The 27252-nt window shown below is 43.5% G+C and overlaps 1 protein-coding gene and 1 long non-coding RNA gene across 3 annotated transcripts in view; one reads left to right on the top strand and one right to left on the bottom strand.

Moving 5' to 3' along the window:
• Trim9 (E3 ubiquitin-protein ligase Trim9) overlaps positions 1-27252 on the bottom strand; it is a 58319-nt gene that overhangs the window by 13478 nt on the left and 17589 nt on the right. For both annotated transcript variants that reach the window (XM_022841470.2, XM_022841471.2), the window contains exon 2: positions 4048-4143. In XM_022841470.2, coding sequence (XP_022697205.1) covers positions 4048-4143 — 96 coding nt within the window. The remainder of the gene's footprint in view (positions 1-4047; positions 4144-27252) is intronic.
• On the top strand, positions 20735-22239 carry LOC147752859 (uncharacterized). The gene is made up of 2 exons (XR_015312922.1): positions 20735-21654; positions 22092-22239. It is a non-coding gene; the product is annotated as an uncharacterized LOC147752859 (long non-coding RNA).

Genomic DNA, 27252 nt, shown 5'->3' with positions numbered 1-27252 from the left:
TTTTCACTGAGGTTAATTGATCTCAATGTCTATTCCTTCCGGCACGTTCATCCAACTAATTGTCTCACTTCGTTTCCGTTACAGAAGGATCCGGCAAACGGTATGATAAAAGGAAGTTACCTCTACCGGGTTTCCTATCTGCCCTAGACCCAAACTTATCTGACTAGCTGGTTGCCTTCAAGGATGGAAAATTTTTGTTATGTCGCGTTGCTTTATCCTGAGGTACATGGCTGGTTAGGCGGCGACGGCCTGTCCAAACAAAGTTACTACCCTCTGCACGAAATGGCTTCACCGCCGTCAGCTGAGTCCCACTGTAGGCGCTTCTTTTATACAAGTTTGATGCATGCCTGCGTCAAGACCCGTCGAGGTGAGACGATGTGTGCGTTAAATGGGGGTATTCATGTAAGGCGTGTTGTGACGAACATAATAACGTTCTTGCTCTTTATGCATGATGACGTCACTGCTATCATTTCGTCAAACCAGTAGCGTAGCTTCTGCCTCTTGCGTATCTCTCGGCTGCCACTTCCCCCCCCCCCTGAGTACCAGAACAGCCTGAAACAGCACCAACGGAGGTCTTGGTAGCTATTGTGATCGTGGTCGCAGTGAACAACCATTCTGACCAGTCGGTTAGCAGAAGCAGAGAAGCAGTGAACCAGCTAAATAGCTGGTCTTGGACAGTTTCGCCATGCGTATGGAAACGATGCCCTGACCGGTGAGCAAAAGTTTAGGTTACCGGCCCCTTACCAGTGGCCACTGATCATAATGCATGTAATATCCCTTCCTGCCTTTTGCCTCTTTTTCACGGGCTCATGCTACCTTCTGAGCTCGACCGTCTATCTCCCGTTGATGAGACGAGCAGAGAAGTCGGGAGCGCCCAGAGCGGTCGGGCAAGCCGTCTGTTGGTTCGTCGGTCACTGAATTCTGAGCTATCGCGGGTGAACCCTTCACGTCATCAGGGCAAGCTAGGGCAAAATTCCCAGGATGGCAAAATGGTAGAGAAAGCAGCGGAAACCGAATGGGATGGTGGTATGTCTGTGGGTCGTTGAGCTGGTAGCTACCACGACAACCATGTGAGACGCATTTTATGCATACCTAGAAGTCAACTTGGTTGAGGCTACGAAGTTGAGCTCTTGCTCATCGTAGATTCAAAGATCCTAAATCCAAATGGTAAAAAGGGCAACTGATTTAATCTGACCACTGGGAGTTGGATCTTTAAAGTTACAACCTTGAACTGTTACTGAGTTTCAGTAGAGTAGTAAACAATTATAGATAATATTTGTAGTATCTGTTTGATACAAAATAGCTTTGAAAGTCGGTGATGCGATCACTTATTTCTAATAACCTCCACAATAGGGTATCATCAGCCTATGCTAGTCTGGTGGCCACAACAGCAGAATAATACTATGAATTGATAATGTCTTAATAAGGAATTTGCATAGTTTATTTCACAATAAATATCTGCATCTAATCTGTTAACTAAAAATCTTTTAAACCATTTCAAATTTCATTCGTACTTTGCTTGTATTTATATAGCCAATAAAGACGAGTATAACAACTCGTTGCACTGCTACCAGCCACTGATCATAGTGCATGTAACGACTCCTTTTTGTTTACTTTATTGCATACGTAACTACAACCTAAGCGCCCAAAAGTGGGCACAATAAAGTGATCAAATATTTTAGCCATTCAACCCAACCACGTAAACTGGAACCCAAGCCTAGAAACCGTGCAACTTACCAAAATCATTAAACATGCTTTCAGTGCGGTTGCTCGGCCATGTCACAACTGCGAGCATTTCATGGTGAGCTGCGAGGCTAGTCTATTGATCCCCTATTTTACAGTTTAATTACTGTCTATTCTCAGCCACAGGCGAGCAGCTAACGCACGTATAAGCAAGTTGCCTCTTTCGCACACGAGGTACGTGCGAACATCGGAGGGCAAAATGATCTTATATCACCATACGTGCGGAACGAGGAGAGCAAGACCCACCAGCACCCCTGGCTTCTAATAGTAGAAACTAGCCGATCCATTAGCGATAAATGTTCAAGGGGGTCAGTCTACAATGTTCCTCCATTGCATTTACATTACGCCTCTGGTATGCACAGAACATGACGAATAGTTGATCCTAGAATCATGGCCTTTTTCCGATACCCTTTATCCAGTATTCATTCACACACCATCTGTGTGGTGGCTTGGGGTTCCCTACCTGCCCTAATGTTCCTATTATTTCTTCGTGGGGCCACGAAGGCCATAGTCAGGCGCATTATGGGTCCTCATGAAAAACACTTTTAGAACGACAGGTACATCTTTGCATCCAATTCCAACGATTTTGACTGGGATATCGTGTACGCTATCCATGGTGCTAGCTTTCGTAGGCATTTAAACTGATTTCCCGCAACAGAATTTCTCCATTATTAGTTCGTTATCCAATACAGGTTGTGCGATAGTTATTAAATATGTCCGTAAGCCTTGTTAAAGACGCACGATTGGCAATTTGTTTAATGAAATATAGCTGTTACGGACTGCAGAACTACTGCTTTGAATATTAACCTGTCAGTATACAATGCAAATGCCGTTTACCAAATAAGGAATCATAAGAGGGAGCGTAACACTAACAAATGGAAGCATACTTGCCTGGATTGTTTCAACGTATAAGGGTCTGGTCAGATCAGCGCGTCCTGGCAGAATTACGAAAATCTGTGAGCAAGCTAAGTAAAGAAATACCTGCTATCGTAAGTCCCTCAGAGTTTTCATTCCGCAACTGCGCGCTGGTTAAAAGATCTAGCGAATAGGAATCCGCTCTTTCACACAAAAGGAAGGTTCCGAAACTACAATCTCGACTTTACTACACGGAGTACTTGTACAAAGCAGGTACATGCAAATGGCCATTATAAAACAGAAACATATTTGTTATAAAAAATCTTAATTTTGACAGGACGGTGATTTTGGTTGACTACATTCACGTCAGTCAAACAGACAACTGAGTTGAACCGATAGCGATGCAAAAAGCGTAAAAAAACGTCTCCGAAATTTCACTTCCTTTGAAACGTAAATTTCCATTAAAAAATTAATTTATTCCGGTGCCCCTTTCATAAAGAAGGCGAACAAGTGAAACACATAAAGTTGGGCCATCCATGAAGTCGAATCTGCGAGGATCAAAGCTCATTTTCCTCTTCTGTGCAAAAACGTCCCCCAAGTGGTCGGTTTCATCGACTTGGTGCTAAATGCTTAAATTTCTTTGGTGCAACAACCTAGTCTGCGTCTAATATACGTGCTTGATGAGGGCGTATGTTCTCGATCATCAAGGCGCCTGTTCTCCTTGACGGCCAACAGCACGATGTGTTGTTAGCACCGTTAATTACCGGATATTGACGAGCCAGTCGGCTCGACACTGGAATGGTTTGTGTCAGGTCTTGCTGGCAAGAGTTGTTGAAACTATGAGGAGAACTCAATCGTTAAACAGCGTTAGATCGCAGGCGAGAAGTGTAGCAAGTTGACTGACGGTCGATTTGCCTACCCGCATGATCTATCACGGCCTGCCAAAGCAATACGAAGAAGTGCTTTTGTTGAAACTGGCCCGTTTTTTTTATCCTAGCAATCTAATTGTCGTTGTCACACTGTTACTAATCGGATCGTGTCGGAAGTCGCTGAACAAACAATGCTACCCACAACATGGCTAGTACCAATTCAAGTCATATATATAAACGGTCCAATGATATCAGTACGCATAGGCGAGACATACTACACAATTATTAAAAGACTATCTTTATTTACAAAGAAATAGAATCGATGGTCTTTTAGGCGCTGCTCTATGAAAACTCTCGCTTAATTTAAGAATGATTAATCGTAGAGTATGATAATATTTCTGAAACAGTAGACTTTCAACATAAACAGTGGGCTATATAGAATACATACGACCGATTCCATATATATCTCATTTCAGATTTCCTCTGAAAGGTCATTTGGCTCTTAAAAATCTTCACGGCAACAGCCAACGGGGCAGAGTTGAGTTCTGTGCGAGTTTTCCACTTGTGGAATTATACTTACATTGATCTTAGCTGACATTCCTTTAAGATTAGCTATAAGTTGATTTGCGCCTTTAGCTTTTTCCGAAAGCGATTGCAACGACTGGCTCAGCTGAGTCTGCAATTGAATTGACGAAAAACCAAGAAAAAACAAGATGGCTTATTATTATTATTATTATTATCTATCGTAGCTTATCTAGTGTACGTTTGTCCGTCAACAACAAGGTCAGTGTTTTCAAAGACTCGGAAACAAAACCTATACAGGACGAAATGTTGATTCCGAGTCGTTATAAGGATAGGCCGGCTCGATCAGTTTGATCAAGGAGGCGATCAATTCATTAATAGATATATAGCGTATTAAAGCTAGTCTAATTGTCATACTATTTATTCAGATATGTTTTACTGTTACATATTAGAGTATCCGAGTTTCTTTGTAAATAATGTCGCCCATACTGCTGCTAGATTTTTAGAACTGTCTACTAGAGCTACTAATACCAAAGCAAAAAACGTGTATGCGAGTTAAAAATTTTTGTGATTTCTATTTAGTCATGTGCCGACTCGGCAGTCGATTGTAAAAACAACAAAGGGTAAGAGGTTAGGTAGTAAGCGGAGTCAACAAAGGCTCGACTTCCCTCTAACGTCGAGAAATGATCTAAGGCGTTTGCTTCTAGATACACAATCCATATTCAATTTATAACGAGGGAAAAGCAAATCCGTGTGAACCTTTTACTTGGGCTTGGAAAGGCTTTTTAGATTCAGCCTATTTCTTCATCCCTCCCCTATGTTTTGTTCTTCTATCTTTAGCACCGCTCTCCCGTTCTAATATAATAATATATCATCCGGTGCAGGGATTTTCTGCCACGACACAATATATACAAGGTAATTATCTTCGTAGTCATGGCAGTCTGAAACCAAAATAGTGAATGCCCATCGAGAAAAGGGGCCTTTGAACAACAGACTGTTTTTGCAGCAAAGCGAGTCTTTTCCTCATTTTTTTAACGGGAGATCGTAAACTCCAACAAGCGCTATAAACTTCTAACATCAAACTCCTAACCCTAGTTTTTTTGTCTCGTCGGCTACTTCTATATATTTCTATTTCTAACATGAACGCGCTTGATTCTACTGATATCGCAACCGTTTACAGCTTGTATCAGTATCGTATGGTATTTGTTAGCTAATAACAAAATAGTGACAGGATACTCATAATTTTGGTTGGGAAGGCAACGAAAAGAAGGGGAGAGGAATAAAGCGTCGCTTATTATCCAGTAGTTAGCCTTCATGTAACGTTAAAATTCATAACGGGACGTCTTCGGAAAAGCCGCTACATAAAAATAAACGGTTTAAAGAATTACTATGTTAGGGAGATGTATGCCTATATACGATAAGTGTACGCTTAGACTAAGCAACAGGATCAAAGTGCAATCATGTACCCTTTACAATTGATAGTAAACAATTGGTTCGTCTAATAATAACGCAACACAAGCATCAACTGTGCCAATCACATGTATCCAATGTTTTTGAGTAAAGTTCTGATTTTGATATGCCCATAGGGACTAAGGGAATTGAAGACACACGATACATATATCTTTGTCTCTATCAATTCTGCAACATTTAGATACATAAATCACAATGATGATTTCATAATAGCCAACTATCGAGCACGTGCACCCCTCGTACGCACACGCAGATTCATGGAAATTCACTAGCCGACTGCTCTTGCTTTTTTACTGTCCTGATTCTCAATTCAGGATTCCCCGTTAGGACACTTTCTACAGAGGAAGCCCTGAAGTGGTACTGCAGACAAACCGATCTAGATACGAAGCGAGTAAGCAGGCAAAATGATATATTGCAATCGTTTTCTTCAGCTTCGACTCATCCTCCTTCACCCCCTCACTTTTCAGGGGTCCGCGGATCTCCGTCTATCGACTACTATTTCCTACCATATTTCTACTTTTGTTCCATCACCAACTCGTTTTCTGTGTATATCCACCGCCACCATTGGGATTGGTGGTGAAGCGCGAAGGTGTGGGAGGTGATATAAAAAGCGAAAATTGGCACAATTCACCATTCTCTTCCTAGTCATACTCGGATCGCTGGTAGAGACCAAAGACGGAGATCACTGACAATGAGTGAAATGGGTAAAAACGAGGAAACTGTAAGAAGCGATTCAGCTTCGAACTTCAGTCCCGTCGTCTTTCCTGTTTCCGTATATTCCCGCTAGCTCGTCGGATGAGAAATGGGGTCGTTTCGTTGAGGCTTTACTTTTGTGGCTTCATGTCTAAAGTGTCGAAGCGGTATACCGGCTTCGATAAAGAGAAAAAAAAAGTATAAAGATATGAGGAAGTTCTCGATGATCTGGGGGGTAGCCCTAAGGGTAAATCGTAGGAGTGGCAAATCCTGACTCCTCAATAAAAACCTTGCGTGAATAAAACAGCTCTCCCTCCTTAAAAGACCACCATCGCGTCTATAGCTGCAGGTGCAAAGACCTGTCGATACATAGCTACTAGTTGTTTTAGACGAATGCGGAAACTAAATACGTAAAAATGTATTCATGTCGGAGTACAATGATTTATCCAAAGCTCGTACCCAGAAACGACTACGGTGGCTGTCATTGGCTCTACAAGGCTACTATGAACTTTAAACCATTTGACGAATAAACGAGTTAGGAAAAGGGAAGGTAAAAGTAGGAAAAGGTTATTTTTTAATGCCCAGACGATCTGGCCTTACGAAACGAAATTATATACGGTATAGGGGGCAACATGAATGTCCCTCATTTGTCCGTCTCTTCTTCTTTCTTTAGCCCAATTCCCTATGCTTATGCTCTGCCAAAAAAACTCCATCAGTCACACACCCACAAACACTCTCACATTCACACACACGTCCATCAAGCGTCTATCGAAAACAATGCAGCCATCCTGATTTTTTTTAGAGGCGAAGAGCTGGTCAGAAGAGAACAAATTAAAAAACAAATAGAATAACTGATTGACGAAGCAAAGCTCCGAGTAGACCCGATGTGTGCTGCAGAAGTAGCTGCTCCCGTACGCTAGCAGCAGTGAATGTAGGGAATCGGATCGTGAAAATCCATGCTATTTCCCTACGCTACAACATTCGTTAACTCACGTAGTAGTGTGCGGTAGAGTACTGAATCGCAGGCATGAGAAATTGAAACTTCAATGGTAATAGAGGCCAGCGGCACTGTAACAAAGAGAATTAGTGCCTAAAGGAAAATGGATCATAGTTCGACTCGTTATAGTTCTCTTGCTAAATTAAGTAAAAATAGATACAAACGTCTGAGCACCAGTGCTGCAGGTTTCTCTTGCAATTACACACTTCAGCCTAGAAGAACGCTTGGATATTTTTTTTTTCGATACGCATTAAAAATGTCAGCGTTTTTATATTAAAAATATAGAAAACAATGTATGGTTTATCCTTTAGCGTTCCCATCGTTGATGGCCGTTAACCCGGTGCAGATGTTAACCCTATTAATAATTTTCTCCATACTAAAATGTCATGGTTTCGGCATTGCTAACAAGCTAATTTCTTATGGAAATTCGGCCTTCAATAAAGATTCCCCTCTCCTACGAAATACCCATAGTCTTGGGACAGACTACGTAGTCTGCAGTGTCTATTTTTAAACAAATTATTTTTCCGAGATCTAGCAGTGAGTACCTGAATTGCTCCATCGAGTCCCAGTTAGAAATCCTAGCTGTGCTTTGTGAAGCGGCCTCTAACGTATGAAATTCGCGAGTTCTGAAGCAGTTTAAGACTACGCTGAGCAAGTCAATCGGTTTCTCCGGGACACATAAAAGAAAAAAAAAAACAGTCGAATACTACTTCAATTTACTGCCATTAGCAGCGCACCCGTAGCCGTTATATTAACGTTTAGTTTATCGTTCGTGTAGAGCATTCGAATTAGTCACAGTCGTCATTACTTATTTGAGTTAGCTCTTTTTCCTCCCTAAAACATGTTTCTAGTTTGGCTTTAGCTTTCGATAGCTACAGGTCAAATTTAAACTACTTGTGGTATTGTTTAGCTGTTTTTCCCCTAACACAAAAACTCCGTTTACGTTTAAAAAAACGTAAACGTTTGGCCTTTCACAATAGACGCCAGGTTTTTGTCTTAAGTCACATCCGAACCTGCAACTTTTCGTCTACAATCGCTAAAATGTAAGACATATTTCAGTCATATTACGTCTTTCGTGAAGTATTGAACCTTTCCACAAAGCCAATGGTAGCCTTTCGAAAAAAGCACAACCACTCATATCGCATGAATAATCTAAGACTAAAAGTAGACTAAATTACTGCTACACTTTAAATGCAGCTGCGTTGTTGGAGGAAGTGTATGTTTTCGGCTGATAGATCATCTTTAATCTATCACACATCGTTTAATCTAGCAAATTTTATTAGTTCTATATCGCTGGGTTCTGTCTACTACGTCGCTTTTGTCTCGTTCCCACCCGACGTCAAGCTGTCCCCCATCCGAGTTTATTCCTCTCCATCTTAACAACGGACTGCTATGTGACCCAGTACTGTTGCCAAACGGACTACGTGGTATTTGTCGACCCAACAAAACGCGTTTGCGTTGGCTCGCCGCTTCGGTGATTGTTGCCGTTCATATCGGTTTAGGATGATCACCCATATGTTCCTGCTAGTTCTTGTAGAGGAATCATTACTCGGTCATCAAATAACCTTTTTTCATCGTTCTGCGTTGGCCCGCACTCCAGAGTTTGTCCTTATGTTCATCTCGTACGTGAGACGGGCACTGAGAATGCGAATAGGATACCGATGCATCGGTGTGGCACGGATATCATTGACAGAATGTACGTGTTTTTGGAGATGTCAAGACGAAGTGCACAAGATGGCAAGTGGGCCGTCAATGCAAAGTCTTTATTTACTAAAACTTCAACTTGAAATGATGATAGTAGTTCAGATATACCGATCACGGTGACGGAGATGACGACCCGAGTCAAAGTTTGTCGTCCAAATAGGTCAACATTGGAGGCATATGTTGTTGCCTCGGTAATATCTAAAAGCGTTATCTCCTTACAGGTTCGTAACTACGGAGAGCGTACTTCACCTGCTATCGCTGACTAGCAATGATAATTTGACATTATTCCCACTAATGCCTTAGTGAGAAAGCAAATAAAACTTAGAGGGCTGTTGATTAGCTCAAATCTAGACTTATGTTTGTTTACTTCTCGCCCTTGAGATATTTGGCAGTAATAGGCTCTGCTGTATGATCACGTCCAGTTCAGCAGGACAGTCCTGACGCTACAACATGTACTATTACGGTGCACATCTTTTCAAAGTGTCCTTACGCGTAAGCTAGTCGATCAAAGCCCTGTTGTTCGCTGTTTAGATACCCCAAAGACGACGATAGCCGCACAGTCGACGGATAAGCCGTTCTGGCAGCAACGGTTACGGAATTACGTACCGACGCACAGAATGGCGCCGCTGTTTGGCTATGTCAAGTTAAAAATCGGTCACGTCGTTAGTTATCGGCGGTCGCAGACAGACTGTCATTTCAGGCAAGCGCCTGTTGTTTGAGCGTCGAGATACCGAGCGCTGTTCTAATCATGCGATGACATTCGCACGCGTCATGGAAAGGGAACGTCACGGCTACAAGTAAATTATGTCTATTTAGCCCTCCGCTGCTGCTGGGCACAGACCGTGTTGTCATCGCACGTGTCTAGCGGGTTTCAGTTGCACAATGACAGTCGGTGACTCTAGCAGGGGACGCAGCCATATTGGAAGTTTGGCGTTTCAGTTGTCATGCAGCTCGGGAAATACACGCGAAATTTGCTCATCAGATCGTTATCTGTTGCGGTCTAGTTCGCTAGCGATGCGCTAACCACTACGTGAGGCATCTTTGTTCAATGGAGATAAAGAGTGCGACACATATTTCCTACAACTCACTCTGCGAAGTCTTGTAGTTTCGTTAAATTTGTTTTAATAAGTTACTCACTAGTCGCTAGATGCTCCATTGAGTAATTCAGTTTAATGGGAAATCAGACGAATAAGCAACACAGTGATGGAGTATCGCTTCCAAAGGAGCCAAACATAATATATACAGATGTGGAGTTTTCTGATACATGGCTTCGGCGTCGTTGTTTGTTTAAACATACATATAGGATGAGAAAGCTCCTAGTTAGCAGCGCGATAGGCTCGATAACAGAACCACCGTTGTCGTAGTTTAGCCTCGATCAGACCAACGGAGCGGGCGTCGTTCGTACTTCTTCGACAAGTCGATCACTCGCATGTCTGTCTCGTTTGAAGAATTCGCAGCTGCGGCGTCCGTGCAGCAGTTCAAGTATGGCCGACTCGACTATTATCTTCCATCTGACCGTTTCTTCTCTTTTGTCCTTTTGTCTATAACATTAGATTCTGCAAAGCGTGATCTTTCATAGGGACATGTTAGGGTAGCAGTAAATGCGATCTACAAACATTTAGAGGCATATCGCTACGCTCCAACTGAACAAAGAGTCTAGGCTGGAGTAACGAAACTTCTTTAGGTGACAAACCTGCCACGGCTATTTTTACGATCAAGAAAATCCGTGAAAAAGTAAGACAAATCAAAACAACAATTGCTTGGACCTCACGCGCCTGTGAAAAGCTACGATTTCAATATGTTAGTTCGACCCAAATGAAGGTTCGGAATTAAGAAACAGACGACCGAAAGGGAGTTTGTACGGCTCAGCATTTTACATTGTGTTATTACGGTTAGAGCAGGCTATATTCGCGGAAGACCTTCTGTTATTATTATTATTATCTGTACTGATCAGTAGCAATAACTGGCGTACTAGCACACAGAGCAATGTGAAACGAATATATAACGGCCATAGCATAGAACAGGGACTGAATCACTAAGCGGTAGCGTCCAGTCATGCAATATTGATCGGATAGTCGACAGGCACGCCAATGACTTAGCACTTCACAGGGTTAGTAGCAGTTAGCGCGAATCGTCTGCTGAACGGTTAGCATATCGAGCTAAGAATATAGGCAAACAGGCACAGACTAAAGCTGCTATGGTTAACTCGGACGCCGATGATCTATCTGATCAGAGAGATCGACAGCCAACGTTGTCGATTTGCTCAGGCCAAATCCGAATGTCGCACGCGTTCCGTTCGCTGCGTGCAATCGAAGCACCAACATAACGTTAGTGATCTCCATCTTGGTCACATCCCAGCGCTCGTTCTTTCTCTATAGTTAGAGGTACTCACAGCGTATTGAATTATATGTGTCCTAGACATATCTGAAGTTTGATTACTCGCCGATCTATTCGAAGTAGATGGAATTAGCCTAAAAATATGCTAGGAATAAATATAAACATTAAACCGAATAAGAATATTATTATTATTACTATGGTTCTCGTTGCAATTGACTGTTGATGAGGAGTTCAATGCTACGTCTGGCGACCGGCTTGTGTTCCTAATGCCAATCACGGCCACTTACTAATTATCTAATTTTACGCTTGCACAAACGGATATACCCATCATTAAAAAACATATCACCCATGTTTAAGCGTACAAGAGGTACACTTTCCCAGAGAGTAACAGGATCGGTTCTAAAAAAAGGCCAATTGAAATTAAGCATGTTATTATGGAAAGCGGTTAGGTAATACTTCTTTGTCCTATGTCTAACTGTCATTTCTGATTGTAATAAAACCTACTAAGGAATCTACAATCTACCTGCCACAGTCTTAGCAATCTTGATTATGCTCTTTCAGCTTGGTATGGCAGGCAACGGTCACCGATTCTTACAAACGTTCCTAGACAAGTTTAAGCCGGGTACGCGAAGAGAAAAAACCTCTGTGCATATTAATCTAATTTCATCGTGCCGACGCTTTTTATATTATTTATTTTATCTAGAGTAGGGGGCATTTAAGCGGGCGAGGTCTCATATGGTCACTGAGGGACCCATCACTCGCGCTAATCAGGACGATATTGGCGCTAAAAACCTGGGAGCTGTCTTGACAGGCGGTAGTTGATATACACCAATTCATTCACGTGTTCATAGCCGTCACTTTGTTGGCGCGGTCCTATTTCCCTGTTCTGACGCTCAAATCAACTGTTATTATGGGTTGTAAGGCGTGTATATATTTCATCACCACTCCATCGTATTGTACATAATAATTCTAGCTATGGTGGGCATCTACCGAGGATCTACTCCAGTGGTTCTGTCTTACTGTCGAACTTACCATACCTCTTTGCCAACCTGTTAAAGTAAGTAGAACTGCTCAGACGATTTGATTCACAGCATTTCTACGGAACTAGCGTCCTTCCTACCGTTTAACTCAACTTCCATGAACGTCTACTTGCATAGCAAGTTATTATAATGGAGCACGAAAAGTTTTCTTCGAAATTTTCCCCCGGGACCTGTATAAGGCAGTAGGAAAGGATTATAGTTAACTTTTCGCTGTACGACGGAACTACAGTAGGCTACACTGACCAAGCTGATTTCTACAGCTTAGCTTTGTCAATGCATCAAAGTTTTGCCGTACTGACCAAATTAACGCTATATCATATAAGATACGCACGTAAACGAATGTTCCAAACTGGTTCCAAAAGTAAATTGTGCTATATTATCCGTCGCTGAGCAGAGCTGAGCGACCAATTCATTGTATTTTTTTTTTATTTGTAATTTAATTGGAAAATAACGTCTCAATTTTTGGGCAATGGAACCCAGAAGGGAAATGAGCACTAGAGCTTATAGGATTAATTGTAGCCGCAGTCATAACGTAACAAGCCATTCTACGAACAAGAGCACTGGCTGGATAATTAACCTAGCAAATCAAGAGAGCTAATTTAGAGAGCGCCTAGATTTAACGTATGTCTGCAGTTTTTTTTTACCTATCCGATAGGACCGCGTAGTATTCGAATATGTTTATGCATTCAGAACAACACTGGCCCAGCAACAGAGTTGAAATTTTTGAGGTTGTCTTGCATATAGTACGGTCGTATGATCATGACATCACTAGGACCGTCCAATGGACTTTATTTTTGCAGTACTTTCTCTGTATAGAGATGACCATCTCTTAATAGACACTCACGTGTACATTGATATCTCAGTGCTGACACCGTTAATGCCCCCTGTTTAGCTCCAATCGATTCCCCAGACGGTCCAATTGCTTGTAAGCGTGCTTGTTGCCTTCCTACATTTCTAATTCTCTTCTCCCTGCTCCGCCCCACTGATCTTTATAGGCAGATGAATTAGAAACTGGCAACGACTGAAGGCTTCCATTCAAAGAAAAACCCACAAGCAAATAAATAATAGAATACAAATCAGAACGTTGACAGGCGCCAATAACGCTGGTGGTAGTAAATAATAGCTGCGCCACTATTAATATTATACATTATTGTGGTTGGCGCCTATTGTTAGTTTATGTTTTATTTATATTCGATTTTGTTACGCACCTCGAAAGTCGACGCCAGTAATCCCAGAGGGACCTGCTAACTGGCATGTGCAAACTGTTGAATTGGGGCAAGCCAAAAAGGGGCTGTGGTTTGTTCGGAGAAACCGACGGGGGGCAAACGGAAAAATAGAGATATAACGGATTGAATTTCGTTCAGAAAACGAAAAACAGCTACTCGAGTGTCTTTATCCAACTAAATATAACTGTTCAGTGGTGATGTGTTGTTGTTGTTGTCGCAAAAGCTAACACAAATAAGAAGCGTTGAAAGGCAGTGTTGTTTGGCCGCCATCTGTTCCGCATCTTCGACAAATGGAGTTTGTATCGCATATTCTTGTATGGTTAAGCTATCCGTAAAAAATAACGATCTAGCCTTTCCTCTATTTTGGTCGTAGCTTTCCTCGCGCTGAGATTTAGGGTTTTATGTAGAGCTTTCATTATTTCATTGATGCGATGATGACAGCTCAGGATTAAACAGCAGAGCACAGAGCCCAGGAAAATAAATAGAAAACGTAGAAGTACCAGTGGCTTCTCTTCTAGTCACTTGCTTGCGCAAGAATCAGTGAAAAACGCTAAACAAGCTAAATATTTCTACTACCGATAGAAGAAAGCGTGCAGGCATACAGCGACGGAGCTTTATGTAAGCGCCGGCTTTATGATGATGTCTGGCTTTCGAACCATGCACCCCCAAGTGTCCTGCCTCTCGTTATCTGAACCAGCGGGCAAGCATATTTACTTTCAACCTTCTTCTATAGAACAGGGATTGACATCTACGTTACGTTTCTCGAGGAGAGTTCATGCCGCATACATTTGTCAAGAACTTCCACAGCCACAGTTCACTCAAATGAAGTGTCTACATTTCTTAAAAAACAACTGGAGAACGAAGGGGTTATTGAAGTTTCTACTCGAGAAAATACGTGACCAGAAGGGACGGTATTTCGCCATAAGCTGTGCCGCGTGATACCATGCTCGCTAAAAAAAAGTGCGGAAGGAAAGCATACCAACTAGCCCGAGGCGGGTGTTTGATGAGGCGCCACCAGCACCCCTAACATTGGCAAGCTACGACGTCGCTGAAATGGCTGTCCGATATTTCTAGTATGTAATATGGTGCAGCAATCTCCTCTATCTGTAAGCATGCTAAGGATATTATATGGTTCTGTTAGAGAAGTAGAGCTGAGCGCTTGAGTGACAAGCAATTTTATGAAGCTCCTCCTTGTACACTTGTTTAATAAGACATGGACCCCGCCTAAACTCATCCCCACGCTGGCAGGACAGGTCCGCCGACACGCCGGTTCAAGCACTGGCCTGTTTTCCCGTGCCCAAAAAAAAGAGAGTTTTTGCGAAGCGGCGTGGAGCACCAATTGAAAGCTTCTTCGGCAGTCTGCCTGCAGTGGTAGAGAAAGGCAATGCGAGTGGAAACGACTGATCCTAACTCACTAGAGTAAGCTAACGAATAACTAAATCTGCCAGCGGTCTTCTAGTGGAGTGAAGAAAGATAGAGCACCTTTTGCTTTTTCGATGCCACACGGCGACAAAAGCTTCATAAAAATTTAACGCTGCCAGACAAAACCTATATATACGATGCATTAGTTGGCAAAATATAAAGAAAAAAGCATGTTGCTCGTGGCCTTCCCGTTCTTATTACTTCTTAATATTGCAGGTTATAAAAGAACGCGTTTTTTTTTTTTACTTGCGAATACACGCGCCGTGAACGTGGTACACGCAGTACCTACTGTTACATGTGCGTACGTGCAGGACTGGTACAGAGAGAATCAACGCTATCAGTGCCGTGCACGTGAGTTCTGTCTGCGCTGTGCAAAAGCGCCAGATATAGTAGTGTCTTCAGATAACATAACGAAAAGATTAATGTGCAATGCATAGTTGTTAGCTGCATGTCAGATGGGATTGATCGTTATTACTGTATCCCCATGCCAGTTCTATGTATTCGACGGTTCGGCTGAGCCATCAGTCAGCCGTCTCTTCTCGGTAACAGGTACTTTTACGTATAACAATGTTAGCCCACTTAACAAGCGTACTACTGGCCATATTCGTAGCTGATACAGTGTGTATAGGGGAATTAATCATTGTTGACTGTTCCCACTGCCACTATAGTAATAAGAGCTTGGACGACAGAATTCCCCGTGCCATTAAGGATAATCACACCGATACGGTAGGATGGCACCCAGCATCCTAGGAGCGCTGTGGAACAGTGCAAAAAGGGGTCTTAGGGGCAAACCAGATCAAGATCAGGAACCTGACAACAGTGATATACAGAGGTTAGAGAGCCTCATTAATTAAGCAACTTGGACTTCTGTTAGGAAAAATATTTTTCATTTTCTCCTGTTGGTGCCGGCGTACAAACGAAGCAGGAAACGGATGCTAACTGAAAGCAAGCTCACTCAGTCTCTAGTACTAAGCTTCAAGACAGAAGTGCGAATACTATGTATAAAGAACATTTATTTGTCAGCTGCTAACATAGATATCAAAGACCCCAGCCAAGTTGAAATGGATATTTACTGGCTATTCGGTGGTCTGCAGATAGAACCAACGTGAAATCAAGGGTCAATATGCTAAAGCAGTGCAACGCCTTTCCAAATAAACGTAGCCAATTCATGGGATGTACTAGTTCGATGCAGAGGCTCGCAGGGATCACGGAAAAAATAAAATTCTTTTAGTTGTAAAACATGGCTAGGGCATCGATCAGATTTGGTAATAGAATAGCTGATGCGTGTACGAGCCAAATGCGCGTGAGCGGATTAGAAGGCCGCTTATGGTAGCTAAGAATAGGGAATAACTAGCTAAAGGTTGGAATTCTGGAGCAGGATGTGTTCGCCAAAGGTTTCTGTGGGGTCTCAAAAAAAACTAGTGAAAACAATGAGCTAATTTGATCTAGTCACTAAAACAACAGAATATGTAGTATAATACCGTACAATAAGCTTGCCAAAGAAGTTGCAATAATTTTTTAAAAATATACGTTTGAACGCGCCGTATCGGTTTTCAACCGCGCTAATGACTATACATAATGTCATATAAGTAGAGAGAATACACGATCTACACGTCCTTTGACGACGGAGTAGCGTCAAAAAAATGCTGTCTATTCTCTCTTGGTATTAGGATTTAGATTTCACCGTGTGACCTAACTTGGCCAAAAGACGACCTTCACTTCTAAAGACAAACACCCGATGTATGCCCTACCTGCAAACGCTCGAAAGCGCCGTTTTGTATCTGGCGTATTCTCAATTTGGTCTATTTTAGCTCTAGATCACGCTCATGCGAACTTAGCTAATATCGTAACCACATGTGACCTCCATGTCCGAATCATATCCTGAGGCCATTCGAAAATTTCAATATTTTTCCTGCAAAATTCAAAACATGTATAAAAAAAAACACTAACCATTGCTCATTGCGTCCATTGTGACCGAATCTCGGTAATCGTTTCCAAGATCAAGGCACGTAGCCGTTATGCCTAAATGAACACAGATAGGCATTGTATCAACTTTTTGCAGGCTATGCACCGACGTTCTTAGGCAAAACTCTTTTAGAATATTATTATTTTTTCGGCGCAACAAGAACTAGATTGGCTAATGAAGCTTAGTTAAAAGGGGACTGGATTCTAGCTTATAACGATTTCATGGGTAAAGGACTATCTCTAATCAGAAATGGTACATGACTGATAAAGTGATAAATATCACTTATTGCAGTATTTCGAGAATTTCTTGCCCCCTTCTTTCCTAATGCTACTCATTCCTACGTACATAACGATTGCGTTTAGGAACTTCTTTTGATTACCTCATCTGCACCGACTTCCGCTGACTTACGTGTAGCCATCTATGGGCGCCGACAGCTCGTTCATTTGCCCCGATGCAAGAAGCAAATCGTCGTGGCGATTACTTGTATTGGGTGCTTATCTCTGCTTTTGCCGTAGTTGTGTCCTTTTTGCCGGTTATACATTGAGACCTGCAAATTCGACGACTTACTTGCTTGAGCTCGGGATCAGAATTGGTGGCGGTAGTGATCCGAATAAGACTTTTTAACTCGAGCAGCACCTAATCCTAGCTCAGCTTTGTGTGCGACGTACCCGCCCACTTCTTCCCACGTCCTACTCGCAGGCTATGACAGTTCGATACGTACTGCCGTTGATCTCAGTACACCTAACGGCTGCTGTATCTTCGCAGTCAGAGACATCCAGCAGGCTGGTTAACAACACCGCGATGGAAAAGTCTGTTCATTAGTTGCGAATGCCGCCTTCGCCGTCATTGACAATAGTTGCAACAACAACAACGGCTTCCACATTGTATCCCAAGTATTCGGGCGGCCACCCTACTCTTAGCAGCGGATCTGTGTTTTGCGGATTCTTTTCGCCCCTTCGCCCGTATGACCGCCTGTCCGCCTACCAACGTCCACAGCGGCGAAAACGAAGTCAGAGTCTTTACTGTCAGCTCCGCCCTTAGCACGGCCTGTCATGGTTGCGCCAGTGTGGCCTGCAAAACTCTGCTGGACCGGTAGATCAGCAGGCAGCTCGATCCAAAGAGGGACCCGTTGGTTACTTTACCCCTAGATAAGTTCGGGGCCCACCCGAAGCAAACACTGCATCCTAAACAGGCCTAGTCAGACTCCTATAGCCACAGCGCTGCTTATCCTGAAACTCCGTTAGTTATATTACTCGTAAAACCGATGGTCGTCGCTCACTTCGCTAGAGAAGCGTTCTATCTCCACAGGTCCCTACTGCTGCGGCCACAGGCACCAAGTACGTAGGTTTCCGTCGACCGTGATTGCTGCACGCCGAAACACGTTTTTGCGCTCACGAACTGCCTACTACTGAGGCCACCAAAGGGGCCAGTCGCCTCCACAGCTTCACCGCCATTTTGCTATCTACTAGCATTCCGCTCCATGGTGCTGTCCACATTTTCTCATCTAAATACGGTGTCCATACGCCGTCAACTCATACAATCTTCCCTCCGATCGGTACCCCCCTTAGGTCTTTGTAACACCACAGCCATCGACGCTACTTACCTACCTCCTTTGTGTGCCCACCTGGTACCAGGTCACACTGCTGGGCCCCATTTCATGTTTCCATCGCGTGAAGCCCATGTAAATGCATGTGGCATTGTCGTCCCCGTGCAACGGTAATCGCGTGCAAACACAGACTTCACTACAAGGGCAATCGTTTTAGCAGACCTCTACGGATATCTGGACCTACCCGAGAATAGGAGGACACAGGGCCACCACATATTGTTCGTTCACTCTCTATTTCAACCTTGTTCTTCATGGCAGGATGCCCCGAGGGCTTTTCTATCGAAACTCCCAGCGTGTGTTCGGTTCCTGCTATGTTCAGCGTCAGATCGTTCGTTTGCTCGCCCACTCATTCGTCTGTTTGAGCCCTTTCGCAAAACCCTACCTGAAATTACGATGGTATGGACTCGTGCGTTGGCGTCTATCAGCCGAATGGACGATGCGTTTGCTCCAGAGCACAGGGCACTACGTAGGACGCAGCGCATCTGTTCGCGTCCCGTCGAGCTCGCTTCCCTCCCCTGTTCTCTCTAAAGCCTCTTCTCCCCTCCCAAACACAAGGCTTCCCTATGCCCCTGCCCTCGGCCTAATGAAAACATATATCACCTCCCACGGCCGGGGTCACGTGTTCACGTCTATCCCCTTGGTTCTTGGCAGGTTGGTTGTTGCTATCAAGACTACGGTAATTTTAGACTATGCCGCCGTTGAGCTATCAATCCAACGGGACCTTTTGAGTGGTGAGTATACGCAGATCGGCTCAGCTCGTGGAATAAATCATCATTCCAGATCAGTTCGCATTCAACGCGTCTCCTCCATCATGGGACATTACCTCCTACAATACATCGTGTAGTCGTAACACACTTATCAATTATACAACATCTTACACATTTGGTTATATATCAATTGCAAATTCTGTGTAGAACGTGACTGAGAAGTAGAGAGAGGAAAACCTATTTGACAAAACTAGTCTCTATGTGGATACATAATCACAGACATCTGTGTATACATGTTACGGTTCGCTCTAATAGTACAATACATATTGAGTAAAATAAATTGTAATGGAGATGTGAACGCATGACCGGGGCGGTTACGAAGCAAATTCTGTATTACTAGAAGTTTTGGCGTAGTCGAATTCAGAGTTCATTGATAGTGTGTATTGGTAGGATGCGCAATCATAGTAGCCATAACGCTATTGGCCTTGATAATAGGCCGTGAAGAATAATCAGCGTACTGAACAAAACTGCTGCATGAATCACAATGTCAAGGACGGGTCCTACAAAGAATCGTCATTTCGGCTGACGTAACATCGGCCGAGCTGCAATGCAACCCGTACAACGGAAACGATTTTACAAAGGCTTCTTTACATCGAAATCAGTCCAAATTGGATTTTATCCACTGTTACTAATACAATGACTAAAGAGTTACCACGTCATTCTGTGCCCGACCTAACCTCTATTAGCAGTATAAGAATAACTGTAATATTCGCTCTTCCGTCATTTCTCATTTACTGAACCTTCCAATATCAATTTCAGACTGTGGATTATTCTTTCTTCGTATCGCCTTTTGCAAAACAAAATATGCTACAATATCCTTGACAGGCTTATGACTTCAACTTAATCTTAAACCTGTACAAGTTGGTGTCTGTGTATTTGGCCCTGTATCGCTCACAGTGTTCTATCGAACCTTGTTGTTTCCAATATGCAACACAATATTAACGTATTTATTGATTTTCTCCTTTGCTACACCATGGGCACGCTTGCGCGACTGTCTGATCGAAAGCACGGTTGGCACCGTGAAAGCTAGTTTCTGAAATTTCTAGGTCACGGACCTAAAACGGACAATGGATCAGCGCCGAATTACCGAAGTCGAGGACGATCCACATTTCGCGCTGTCTCGCTTGTCCAAAAACCATGTCCATATATGATGTCTCCATATCGAGCCGTATACATACATGCTTGTAAAGGTTTGCTCGCCGGCTTCTGCCCAGTAGAATCTCTGACACTAAAGTTAGCTGCTATTAAGCTCAGTCGAAGCCCAGCTTGGCTGTAAGTGTATTGAATTGCCTACGAGTGACTGCGCGGAAGGCGTATTCAGCATCTCGACACGTTCTCTTGCTATGCTGTGTGAGGCCTGTGCCCGAAGTAGACAAAGGTGGGCTGCGACAGAAAGCCTGCTGCGATCAGCATCAGCAGCGTTGTGCCTAACCCTCTACTCAACAGGACCAAGCCGTAACAGTAGCGGCAATCGCTATCTCTCCCGCTGTTGTTGTCCGCCAGCGACAACGAACGGGTGAAAGGCTAGTACGCAAGTGGCTGCAACGGTATCCGCCCGCACGCCCGCCCGCCAGCGTATCAGCCAAAGAGGCGGTGACGACGTACTTAACGTCAATTAGATACAAGGCAGTGCCACTATATTCAGCAGGGAGCGTCCTCACTGGTGGCCGCTGGTGGTGATCGGCTTGCTAGAGTAGCTTGCAGTACCGTTAGTATCAACGGCAGCGACGCGGGGCTTACAGCGCTGAAACTGAATGGCGTCTCACCAATCCTGGGCGCCTAAATGGACGAATCAGGAGAAGGGCGGGCGAAAGACCAGAGAAAGGCAGGCAGGATAAGTGCATACACGCGGTAGGCTGAAGATGGACAATGGGTTACGGCCTTTTTGTCCTAGGTTGTTCTCGATTAAAGGGCTGATGTTATGATAGAAAGGAAGGGGATCATGACCATCACGGCCCGATAGACCCTTACCGAAGGCTGTCGATGAGAGAGCACACAGTGTTCGCTCTACTGAGCGGCAACGGACAATAATGGGGACTACCACTGCGACCACGAAGAACTGGCCATGCGCTGTCCTGCTTTTCCGTGAAGCCATTATATGATTTAATGTTCGGCCAGAGGCAGGCGCCGTGACGCCTACTTCACATTAACATTGGCCGTCCACAATGCTACGTACGAACGGATTAGTCTTCATAAACGGCACGTTCGGGACGAGGTCTATTGTTGCAGGTTTATTGTTATTGTAGTAGCGACGGGATTCGACTTGTCGGTCAGTACACGATAAAGAATATACAGAGAAGCAAAGAGAAACAACTTGTAACGGAACTGAGCGTTCGTCTATGGCGTGGAATCAACTTGTTCATGTATGGACACGTCGGTAGCTATACTTATCGGTCGATTTGAGGTTGCTACCGATACACAGGTTTTCAATTAACATGTAAGGAAAAAGAAAATAGCTTGAAAGACAATAACAGGTCAGAGAGGACGGCGACTTATGGCACTGATGTCATTTTATATATATAAAATGACATCAGTGCCATATATATATGTTTGTACATATATATATATATATATATATATGTTTGTAGAAGTCTTGAGTTTGATTTGAAGACGTGCTTGATATGTAAAAAAAAAAATTGGTGTTACCAGAGGCAATAACACTAGCATCACGCTTACCTGGGTAAGATTATATGTTTTGGTGACAAGTACTTCTACATCATCTTCGAATCTTTGTGTCTTACGAGACCTAAGGGGCGCCCGGATAGACAAACGGAACTCTTATTGCGTAGTTAACCTATCGAGATAGCTTGTCTTAAATTATCCTTACGCCTATCCAACTTCTATCCATTGGACATTTTCTAATATTCGCTTCAGGATCCCGTAATGCTGGAGTTATAACGTGTTCGCCTACAAAAATTAGTGAGCGTGTCATGGTCTATGTTCGAAAGCGGGTAGACATATTTTGCCAGCAACCATATGAAGCAACGCTTAACAGCGGTACCAGACAAAAAAAAAAAAGAAAGATTTGCTCTGGTTTTACCTATTCGTAAAGATGTCGTCTGCATGTCGCTGCATCTAACTGTTTTCAACTGGCATAGGAGCTTTTTATCTCTTCTACCCATCGGGGCGAATAAAATGGAGCGTACGACAAAAAAAGTACAACCAAAACGCAGAGGCTGTACGATTCCACACGGCGGTCCATCCTAGAAGTGTTTGTTTCCATTTCAATGCGTCACCCTGATACAGTCGCGTTTCATGGAGCGCAATGCATAGGAGAACAGCAAACGGAAATCCGAACACGTTATGCGCCACCTCAGGCGCGTTTAAGATTCGAATCCAACATGAAGCTGCTCAGAGGTGCGTGTAACGCTAAGAGTACCGCCTTCGTTCAAAATCCTGATGGTAGAATAAAGTTTTGTGCGGTACGAAGAATGGTTTTTCATTGATCATACAAGCGCAGTCGGCGGAAAACGAGAATGTACTTTTTGGGTGTCTTCTAGTATGCCGATACAAAACGATAGAAGTTCCGCTGACATATAACACAAAAAATATATTTGAATTGGATCCTTGGTGGATTTATTACGAAAGTAGACGACAAGTATATGTAAAGTAGTTGAATCATCTTATATCTTAGTTTTACGATATTTTTATTAAATGTTGTATTTCCTTTCTCTACCATAGTTTCGAAATGTGGAAAATGAAAAAGGTTACTTCTGCATCGGCAGCATGACGCTACAAAAGTGGAAACGCAGGACCATTTTCAACGGTATCATATAATTATCAAATAATTTAGCTGACCACTCAATCCAATACACTGATTATCAGAATGTAGCAGCTGTAAATGAAATAGTCATTTTAGACACTTTCTAGTATCATAAAGCACGCTCATTGTCGTCTCATACGCTCGTAAGAGTAGGATATAAGGTACACTTTATCTAGCCTCATCGGATGGATATTCCCTAGGGGTTGTTACATACATTTTATAAACACTTCCTCCGTAGAGGTGTTGCCCCAGGGAGGTGCGAGGAAACAACACACTTCCCCTAGTTTCGACACAACGTCTCTATACACATACGCCGATTTCGATAGGTGAGATGTCGGTCCTTCTGCGATCGACCCATGATGTTCGATCCCCTTTCTGAGCTACAATCGCCACCGACTCTGGAACCTCTTTACCGTACACCTAAGCTGCGAAGCTCACCTCAGCTTCCCAGCTGGAGCTTCCACCTCAACATCCGCCCAACCCATCGACATCGCACATATCCCCTGCATTGTACCCTTGTTCTATGCAACGTTACCACCCCCAAGTTCTGTCGTCTTTGCCCGATCTTTGGCCAGCGCGACGACGATCAGCTGAGTCACCATCAGCGACACGCTCAAACTCCACACATCTGCCTTTGCTGCCAGACTCGGATCGGTGGCGCAGCACATTGCTTGTCCTATATCGGTGATGGCGAAAGCAGCGGCGGTGCAATTGAGATTTATTTGCTCCGCCTACTTTGCTACTCTTGTGGTACTCTTAGCCTTCCTTGCCTTAGGTTCCCACTAACCTAGATAGGCTCTAACAGTGTCTGCTTGTAAGATTCCCTTGCAAGATACCGCAAGCTAACCAGCACCTGGGTATGCTCGATACCATGGCAAAACCTTGCGTTGCCAGGTAGGGCATGCCCAGCATTGAAGTAGGGTAAGATAAAGAACGCTAGCTACACGGGCAAATTACCTAAGAACTAGTTTCGACTTATCACAGCCAAAGTACTTACAGCTTCTCGGCCTCAAAACAGTTCTCCTACATAGAATTTGACAGGACAGACACTAGATGTGGGAGAGGGAATTATCAGTTTTGCTCTTTTACTTTGATCTGCATCAATATCCGATGGCTGGACTGATGGAAGGCAAGATATGTCACCTCAAGCTAAAACTCTTTCCTACCTGTACGGCTTCGCTTCGTTTCCTCACCATCTTCTATAAAACACTCCGACTAAATATTTACCCCTGGAGGGAATAGAAGAAAGGGCTTTTGGACAAACAGGGCAGACATTAGACTCAGAACACAAGGGGAGAACAGCTATGAAGGCTTTTTCGTTTACTGGCATTGCTACTTTTGTAATCCTGCTGTAGACAGCACTGAATTAGTTCCCACGTCGGAGACCAGAGAGAATCAGGGATTCAGTTTTCGTCCTGTTGATTCACCTGGTAATAACGGTAGACAGCTACTCTGATTCATAAGCATGGTAGAACGAACATAAGCCATTTAAAATTGAGGATTACTATCAGAGAACGTGTTAACGGTCAGTAGTGGAGTAGGAAGAAAGTGCTTGGTTATGTTGGAGTGATTGCGTGAAAATATATGCAATTGCGTAGAATCAACCTATATTCCGGGTACATAAAATCAACTGAGGTAAACTCTGTCTTTTGAACTAATCCTGTTCTGTATCGATGCAGCGCAAAGGACACAAAAATCCCATACGATACAATGTGAATCGCATTTGTTACGCAGAACGCAAGGTAAAGAACTTCTAAAGAAACAATCTTTCCGGTGTACACTAGAGACCCTCTGTTGCTTCCCCGGCTTTCACTATTTCTTTGTCACTTTGTTTCCACTGAAAAATCCGTTGTAGGGTCATCAATCGCACCTGGTAGAGAGACCGCCTTCGAAACTTTCCGTCCGCCCGCTGGCCAGCCGGTTCTATACAACAGACGAGGAACGATTTTTATCTCGTTCTTGCCTTTCGTGTGATTATATCTTTATACGCGTCAATGAATCGACGTGATGAACGCCACTATGAACGTCAATACGAAGAAACTGGCAAAAACCGCGGTAAATAGTTCTTCACTTATTCCGACCCCAGTTATCCGCTAATAATTACCAGACGCATCAAATGTGCCCAATACTCACTGCTACTCACTGGATTCGAATGTGAGATTAAAAGCTCTTCTTTCTCAAAAATTAGACCTAATGGACGTGCATTACGAACTGCATGCAGGATCCAAACAGCCAGCGGCAATGTTAATATACAAAGGTCTGTTCATTGATGTAAACAAAAGCAATAAAGGAGATCTCCAGAAGACTTCCCCCTGTTTCATTCCTGCAGCTTTCTTCAGTTCTACAAAGCGAGTTCCCCACTCTACAGCTAATCCAATGCGAGTCATATGCTGGAACAGACATTGCTATAGCTATATATTTATATACACGGAGCAGCTAGGCTAGTCGATATTCTAAGGCCTACCGGCGGTATTGACGCAACGAGAAGAGTTCAACGGAAGGGAGCGCGCAATCGCTAGGATTGAACATACTAGCCGATGCTAACTCCCCTAGAGTTCCTATGTATTGTGTCAGCCGTCACCAACGGCATCAAGAGACACATCCAGACACCATCTGGCATCCCCAGCCAGCCCCACGAAGCTGATGCTCTCGCCGTGACTGGCACTGACAGCCGTAGTACTAGTAACTGTGACTCGAGCGAGTCGCACTTACAAACGCATAGATGCCGGGGTGAACATAGAAATAGGCAAACAGCAGTTCGTGAGCAGTAGTGTTTGTGGGTGACGAGATTCGACCGTGAAGTCTCGTGCTTCAATATCTCATGGTCAACTGTGGCCGAAGTTCTTGCTGATGTGCGATGGCGATTCGACACAGCGACAAGGGAAACAACAGTCGCATAGACCATGATGATTCTACTTCGTTGGAAGATTGGGTAGATTCTGTTACAGCTCGAAGTTCATGTGCGTTTCAAAGGTATACTACTGAGTCAGCCACAGGTAAGATAGCCGTGCTCCACCAGAAGCCACTGATAACCTGCCGTATTCTGAATAGGTCGCTCAATGGGATCTGTTGAATCAGCCCCAGCTGAAGGCGCCAAAATACACCAATAAAACATTATATGAATCTTTTTTTTTGAATCAGTGGCAAGCCATTTCAGCAACAAAGCGCGACGTCTCAATTGCCGCCTCGGACACTGTTACGTTCAGGCTGATGCGTTTCTTCAGTATCCCAAAAGCAAAACATTTCGGATGTTGAATAGGCACCTCTGTGGCAATTCAATTAGCTACAGGCGAACAGTCCCATGGATACACATACGCGCACCTCCAAACGAAAAAGCGACATACGCTAACTGGGAGCCTTTCCATGTGAATGAGGCTTACGGACACATTTTATGGATCCTCTTAAGAGCGGTAACAATTCACTTGTTCATTCAGCTAGTACCTGCTGTGCGTGGTATACATTAGCATGGCAAATAACACACCTCAGAATTACCGACAGTTAAAATAAATGGATAAAAAAGATCTGTCCACAGAGTAAGCTAGCGTAGTAAACAGCTACAGCTTAGAATTATACGCTAGTAGAAGCCGTCGTAGTAATCATAAAGGCGCCACTCGACCTGCCGCTCGGCTTACGTCAGCTTGGGCGAGGCAACACGGATGCACAACGTCAGGTTGCCTACGGTTCCACAAAAAAGTGGTTTTACACCTTAGGACCACTTATACCTTTATTTAGGTCTCAATAAGCGACGATGACCAAGTGAACGACTCTGTGATGGACCAGACATCTACAGCGGCCGATTCCCTGGACCAGAAAATGTGCAGTCGATCGAGATGGTCAGCGACCATGTACAGTCAACACTAGACGAACAGAACATCTTTATGAAGCCGACCAGTGTGGCTACGTTATACAATGACTTTTCTAAATCCGCAATGACCCTCTCAATTCTACAGCGGACGTAAGTTAATTTGCTTAAAGTGCATAAGAACCAAAAAAAAAGACAGGTCAGGAAGTATTCGTATGCATTATGTATGCTTGACGGATGTATACGGATACGATAACTAGGGTTTGGACTTCAATGAAGTTTTGATGTTAAAACATCCGTGAGATCTATCTAAATTCTAAACAAAGCCGTCAATTTTACGTTGAATTGTTTTGAGTTTGTAGTGTTTTATGATTGGTTGAAATAAGAAGAGCATTCGATAATGGTTCTATGTAGTATAAAAACAATTATAAAGATTGCCAGCATCTTGAGCATTTTGCAGATAAATAAAA

Source organism: Varroa jacobsoni, unplaced genomic scaffold (assembly GCF_002532875.2).
Source record: "Varroa jacobsoni isolate VJ856 unplaced genomic scaffold, vjacob_1.0 scaffold_934, whole genome shotgun sequence".
Taxonomy (NCBI): Eukaryota; Metazoa; Arthropoda; class Arachnida; order Mesostigmata; family Varroidae; genus Varroa; species Varroa jacobsoni.
The sequence above is the reverse complement of the archived record's forward strand: the minus strand, read 5'-3'. Positions and strand labels throughout refer to the sequence as shown.